The sequence below is a fragment of the Thalia democratica genome, unplaced genomic scaffold, assembly GCF_965202585.1.
Source record: "Thalia democratica unplaced genomic scaffold, ktThaDemo2.hap1.1 HAP1_SCAFFOLD_880, whole genome shotgun sequence".
In the NCBI taxonomy this organism is placed as follows: domain Eukaryota; kingdom Metazoa; phylum Chordata; class Thaliacea; order Salpida; family Salpidae; genus Thalia; species Thalia democratica.
In genome coordinates, this window is record NW_028139829.1 from 1,066 (window position 1) to 8,674 (window position 7,609).

At 28.4% G+C, this 7,609-nt stretch overlaps 1 protein-coding gene across 1 annotated transcript; it reads left to right on the plus strand.

Annotated features, from left to right (window-relative positions):
• Positions 1-409: 409 nt before the first annotated feature.
• Positions 410-7,184, plus strand: LOC145847315 (ficolin-2-like). Its single transcript, XM_082953567.1, has 6 exons — positions 410-531; positions 621-747; positions 1,359-1,456; positions 2,086-2,182; positions 3,513-3,586; positions 6,346-7,184. Exons 4-6 carry the CDS (start codon positions 2,142-2,144, stop codon positions 6,609-6,611), a joined length of 381 nt encoding a protein of 126 aa, XP_082809693.1. The 5' UTR covers positions 410-531; positions 621-747; positions 1,359-1,456; positions 2,086-2,141; the 3' UTR covers positions 6,612-7,184.
• The last annotated feature ends 425 nt before the right edge of the window (positions 7,185-7,609 follow it).

The window sequence follows — 7,609 nt, forward strand, 5'->3', positions numbered from 1 at the left end:
TATTTTAAAAACAATTACACGTAAGTTTATGATGCGTGTTCAATTACAGCCGGGGTCGGTAGACTGGGCCCGCGGACCAATACGGTCATCAAAGCCAAAATTTGCGGCCTGTAAATCACTTTTTAACTAAAAACATACTTTTTTGAACAAGAAAAAAGTGTATTGGTAAAAACATACATTTAGGTTATTAATTTGATAATAATCATTACTAGTGCTGTTTTATTGCTTTTTTAATTGCATTTATACTTGTTCGACCCGGGAGCAACACTTCCTGAGAAATTTAACCCATTTCCTATAAAAAGCTGCCGACCCCTGAGTTAGAGTGTGGCTTTAACACAGTTTTATAACAGACTCTGTTGATGTTATTTATTTCCAACTACACAGAACCAGTTTGGTCAGAATGGAATATTGGAAGTTGCAGTAATACATGCGGTGGTGAAGGAATCAGAGTAGATACTAGATATTGCCTGCAAGGCTTTTGTGTAGGTGAAGAACAAAGAATAGTCGCTTGTGTTAGCTACGAATGTAAAAGTAAGTTTAATAATGTACTACGTTAATTTCTAAATTTCTAAAGGTAATTTTGAATTGAAAAAGAAAAAATAAAGAATTAATTTACTTAGAAGACTGCCTCGCAATAAAGCAACATAATCCCGGCTCAACATCGGGAGTTTACACAATTTATCCTGATTTTCAGGAAGCAGGAGTGAGCGTGAGTTGCGACATGGAAACAGTGGAGGGGGGTGGACAGTAAGTTGAAACTTTGTTAATACTAAAATTTCTAAACAAATTTCAAGTAGTTTTAGTGTGCTTTGAAGTAAAATTACTTTTGAGTAGATTTATTTTTACTTGGTGTTAACTCAAAATTTCATTCAAAATTTCTTTTTTACTAAGTTACAACAAACTAGCATTTTTTTATTAACGACTTAACTATACTTTTCCAAGGATGCTAGCTATATCTGCTAGCTAAAGTCAATGTTAGTTAAGTTTATTCTAAAGATAACTTTCCTACTAACAACCCAGTTGAAGTGTGTTGATTCGTTGACACACAGAAACATATGTTGGTAGAATAAAGGAAGATTACTGTATAATTTGTTTTTATTTATATTCCAGTGAAGTTACTTTACTAGGATATTTGTTAGCAAACAATTAAAACTATATTTGAACAGTTTTAACTTTTTATATCTACGTATATCTAATCATTTTATCCATAAAAAACACAAACAATCAAAACAGTTGAGACAAACTACGAAAACATTTTAATAAAGTTCTCTCATGTATAAGTCTGGTAAACAAACAGTGTAAATACCTGTAATACAACAACTGTTATGTTTGTTTCTTTTATAAACTACCAATTACAGGTGATGCTAAAAAGGTTCGACGGGTCGCAGGACTTTATGAAAAATTGGCAGGAGTACGAAAAACGGGTTCGGAAGTTTGCAATCTGAGTTTTGGTTGGGTCAGTACGAACAAAATGAGATTAGCTTTATAAAGCGTTCAGTTATTACTAAAATCCAACCTATAAATAAAGCTTTCGATTAATTTTTTTCTGACAGTTGATAAACTTGGTTTAACTTCAAAAAAGTTCTAGATTTGTCAATACAAAAGAATCTGACTTGAATAGAAAATTTTTGAAAATTCATAAAACTAGTTAGTTTATAAAAAACAGGCACATACTACATTGTAGTTCATAAAGTTTTAATATTGATATTTGATAATAAAAAAAATATTGATATATCGTTAAATTTTAAGTTATAAAGAACTTAATCAGTATACAACACACAATATTAATAATATATTTTTTTTAAGTAAGATCTAAACAAATTTTTTGTTTTCTGTTTTAAAATTTTAATTTAAAGAATGCTTCTAAACTTACAATTTTATTTTTAAGTAAACTGAACGCCATTAATTCTCTGACAATAACAAATTACGAAAACCAATTGATAGATATTATAAAAAACAGTTTGTTCTGATTAACTCTCATCTCATAACAAAACAAAATTCTTGTAAAGAACTAAACAACAAAATAGTAATAAAACTTTTTATTTAATAAAGCTTTTACAACGAAAATTCCTTAAATTTTATCAGGACTACAACTGGTTCACAACCTAACCAAGGAAGGATCACTTGAGTTGCGTTTTGACATGTCAGATTTTTCAGACGTCGAAGCTTTTATGACCTACACGTTAGTAACCTTTTATGACGTACACGGTATTTAGTAGTACAAAAACGTACAATAGTTTTACGGCACCTTTCAATGTTTTTTATTGAAAACAGTAAAATAGTTTTAAGTATTTTGTCTTTTGCTAAACTAAACACAAAATATTTTAAAACATATGATGAAAAGAACATTTTTCGTGTGTTATAATTTTTTTATAGAGTTGTTAAACTAGTAATACAAGTTTTTGCTATGGTTGAAAGTCTTAGATGTTTTAAGTTTAGAACTAGACTTAAAAAACTAGACCGCACGACCATTAACAACGCAGTTCCTTCTGCTGACTATATATATTTCAAAATAATATTGAGAACGAACCCAGAAGTCTTTGTTGATTATGATAAGTTGAAGTACATCAAAAGTATGTTAGTCTAATGATGTAAAGTTTCCTAAGAAATGAAACAAAAGGCAGTATGTGTTATGTTTTTATGTTTTAATGTCACTTTTTAGTTAAACTTACTATCAAGTTAATAACAAAATAAATAAAAAGTCGTTAAAAAAATTTGGTTAATTTCTTTTACTTTTAACTGCTGTTAGAAGCCAACATTTTTAATAAAAAGATAAAATAGAGCTAAAATAAATTAATATTTTAACTATGCTTGTGTTAGATAAATTTTTAAATTTACTTTAGATAAAGATAAATAAATAAAATTTTAATCATGTAGAAACAACTATTGTTTATAGTTTTAGAGTGAACTAATCCTTTTACAGTTAATGTTAGTAGAATTAATCAAAGTTGATATTCCGGTTTTCTATAAAAAACTGGCCTTAATTTCATATTTTTTATAAGTTCTGATTTAAAGCATATTATTTCAGTTATTAAGTCAGTAATGTTGAAATTAAGTAATAATAAAAGTTTGTGTGCTTTTTGCTTTATAGATCACAATAAAAGTTCTCGACTTAATGATAAGATCAATTCAAAGTTTTAAATTTTATTAACAAAACAATGTTTCACTCGTTTGAACTAAATCAAACGAGATCAACAGTAAAATAACATATGTAAAATTTTAAACAAAAACTTGCAAGAAAACATTAGGCTATACTTGAAATAAAACTGAAATAAATAAACTCGCATGAAAGTTTAAAGAATGTGTTTTTTTTTTAAGGATTAGTCTAGTTTATTTAGGAGTAAAATTTTTTGATGTACATTTGAAAAAAGTTTTAATAACATTAGTATTTTTGCATAACATAAAAAGAATGTATTACTAATTATTTTTCAAATATTATACAAATATCTTATATTTTACAAATCTTATGACTATTTTCTGTAATAGAATCAATATAAATGTTTTAATTTTAGAGGTTTCAGCATTGAAAGTTCAGAAGAAAAGTACAAACTAAATTTTGCACAAGGTTCAGGATACGGTACAGCAGGTAATGAAAACATATTCATTTTAAATAAATATTCACAATTTCAATATAACTGTTTGTTAATAAAGATCCCAGCGAAGCAAGTTTGCTGGAATATAAGTAGTAAAAACAATTTTCGCAGTATGTCAGTTCAATGTAGAAAACGGACTGCGCAAACTGGTTTTATTATTTATTGAAAATACATATAAAGAAAATGTTTTTTAAAATTTTTAAAGCTTAACAATTACTTTATCGATAATATGATTTTTAGTAGAATTATGAATAGGTGCTTTATACTGGTATATTATCAAAATCCACCCGCGTTCAAAATCCACCCGATTTTATTTATAGTTTTTTTATGTATTTTTTACACTTTTTTTATTTATTTTTTATTAGTTTTTTCAGTCAATGTTACCCCTAACCCTTACCCTCGATCGGTAGCGGTTCTCGAATTTGACTGGGTTGCTTTTGAACGTGGGTGGATTTTGAACGTGTCCCATTATACTGCATTGCTATTTAAAACTAAAAGCATTAAGCTTCAACTTTATGATTAAGTTTTTGTTCTTTATGTTCTTCAAAAATGTTTACAACATTAGATAAAACCACAGATTTATTATCAAAAACTATTATAAGCATAAACTAAACTGCTACTTAAAGTTCCTATAAATTTTGGAGTTTGTAACTTAACATCTGATTCACTTTTATCATACTGTAAAAATATTTACTTGCTGTTAGTTTTTTAACTGTTAACACTTATAATAAAATTTATGTATAAATTTTTGAACATTAGATAAATTGTATATTCTTAATTTAAAACTGTAAGATAGTAATACGAGCTAAATAAACTGTTTAACAATTTACCGCAAAAATTGTTTAAATAATTATTGTTATATCATACTTGCTAAGTTCTTTATTAAGTAACTTACAATTGTTTAATGTTTTATATCTTTTGTGTCAGTTAATCAAAACTTTTTTGATGATTACTGCATCTTTTAATCTTGCTCATCTACAAAGCTTAAGAGCGTGATTCACAAAGTTTTAAACAATGAGTAAGCAAATTGATTTATTTAACATAAATTGTTCTTTTTATTTCGTTTGAACGTGTTTTTCTAAGTTATTCTTTAGATTAAGATCTTACGCTAAAACTTTTCGACTTAAGCTTTTCGTCGGCATACATCCATACAAATCACACTACCTTAGAAAAAAAAAGGAGACAACTGCGTGTTTTAAATATGCGAAAAAATCTTAAACCTTGAAAAATAGTGATGTACCGGACCCGGATCCGGACTTTTTTTTCAAATTAGAATCCGGCCGGATCCGGATATCAGACAAAAATGGCAATACCTGGCCGGACCCGGATAGTGAGTCCGGTACATCACTAGTATAAACTAGCTTGTGTCAGAATGAGGTTTTTAAAAACTGAAAAAAAAAAGAACTTTAATCTAATAATAAGTAGAATAGGCAGCCACAAGGTTTACAAATTTAGGTGTTATTTACAATTAAAAATCTGAAATCAAGTTCTTGAACAAAATACACAAGAAAATTACAAAATATTGAAAACTGGATCAGCTCAAACTCATTCAAAATCTAAAAAAAAACTAGCCTGAGGCAGTCCAAGATTTTCTAAAATTCCCAAAAATTTTCAAACTGGCAGGGTTGCCACTGTTTAAGTCAATAAAACTAGCTAGAGTGAGTATAGACAAGCCTGAGTCAGAATGAGGTATTTAAAAACTGAAAAAATTACTTTAATCTAAAAATCAGTAGAACAGCTAGCAAGGTTGACAATTTGGTAGTAAAGTTGTGGACTGATTGTGGTACACTTAACTTATTAGTACTACCCATCATAATTAAATCCTACCTTATTTAATTAATATCTAACAAATACTCAATTCTAACTGAGACTACTTTCTATAATCAGACACGACAGTTTTGAGTGATGAACCTTTTATATAAAACACAACAAGAAATACTAGCATATACAAAATTATTAATTACTTTGGTAACACTTTAAAAACTGGAAGCTATTTAAATCTATATCAAAAAACTTAAAACAATAAACTAAAAATTAAATAAAACTTTTAGTAAACAAGAAACGGTAAAATTCTTAATAAACTATTAAACTATAAACCTGGCTTAAATATTTAAACAATTAAACACCAATTCAATTTTAAAACAAAACACTACTTACAATAAGCATTCACAAAAAAGTTCAAGATATTTTGTTGCTTCAAGCTGCACACCAAACTAACTAACTGCTTACATATAAACTGCCTGTCATGTTCTGATGTTTTGTTGCATCAGTATTTAGTTTGAAACATTTCGTCATATGATTCTCATTGGCTCGTACATTCAACCGTATTAACTCTAAATATTCTCTGAGCTCAACTTAAAACAATAAATAATGCAAGTATTCATTCCAAAGTTTTCAATTTTACAACATATGTAAAGAGTTGCATTTCATGAAATGTTTATTTCATAGTTTAAATGTAAACAAATGTAAATTAGTCACGTGTACAAAATGAGCCAATCACGGTAGGTGTTTAATTTTAACTGACGAAAAAGACTCTTATTAAATTACACAGGGTTTGTTTTTGAAAAAATACTTTTCAGTATGCTCTTTTTTACTAACGGATCCGGACTTTTTTTTCAAATTAGAATCCGGCCAGATCCGGATATCAGACAAAAATGGCAATATCCGGCCGGACCCGGATAGTGAGTCCGGTTGATCACTAGAAAAAACGCGGTTTAAGAACCAACCCACACAAAACCACTTTTCATTTCAGGCGACTCGTTGAGTTCCAACAGAGGAATGAAGTTCAGCACTTTGGAGCAGGACAACGACCTGAGAGACGTGAACTGCTCAGTGAAGTACGGAGGTTCCGGAGGCAACTGGTACAACGCGTGCACTTCGCAGACCATCACCGGTTTGTACAACCAGCAATATTACAATGGTAACAATCTTCAACAGATGAAATGGTTCGCCTTTCGCCAGCACGATGCGATCAAAACGATGAAAATGATGTTTCGCCGTCAAAACAATCCCAATTAGATGCGATACTTTATGAGTGTATACTGTTTATAAATGTAGTTGTAACAAATAGTTTTGAATAAAGTTTTGTTATTTTAGTTTTGCCTTTTATTTGTTATTTGTTAATCTCAAGAATGTAGATAAAATTACGACTGACTTTGAAAAACTTGTAAAAAAACTATTTACAAACTTTAATTGATTTCAAAAACAGTTTAAATAAAATCAAAGAAAAATAGACAGTACTTTAAAAAAGAACATACAATTTATTGTATTCAACTTTTTGAGTTGAAAATCTTTTATTTTAAATAAGACGAGGTAAAGAAGTATGCTTTTGTGTTTTTTAACACTTTTGCTCGAAAACTTCAACGTTATAGTAATATTACAAGTAACTTCACTTGGTCATCAAGCTTAATCGATATTTTTTTTTTGTATGTTTGTTGTAACAGATTGTTTTTTTTTTTTTTTTTGTGATCAACATGATACGTTTAACCGTGCATGTACTTTGAAGAAACATTTTTTAATTTAAGTTACAAGTAGAAAAGTCCAATTTTTTCGGTAGTTTATAATTACAAGAAGTTATGATTACTTACAATAAATACATAAAACATAAACAGTTGATTGGTTGCTTTTTATACTTCTAAACCGTTAGCAATACGTAATTGAAAAAGCTCAATATCAAAGTTTCGCAAAGGTATGGTTATAAAACAACTTAAATGCGAATACTAAAATTGTTTTTTATATCGAAATGGTTTATATTATAGAGCTAATAGTTAGTAAACATTTTGATTTTGAATTAGATACATTATTGCTGTAATAACCGATTCTGAAAAATGTTTTAGCAAAGTTCAAACGCCCAATATGTCAATCAAGGAAACTAAAAAAAAGAAAATAAAAGTTTTGAACTTGAACAACTTCCTAATAGGTCAAATAGAATTTTCTGTGTAGCATTGTAAAAAACTATTAAACTACTTACATTGCAGGTATACAAGTTAAAGTTGAGGTTTGTTTAAATTAATTTC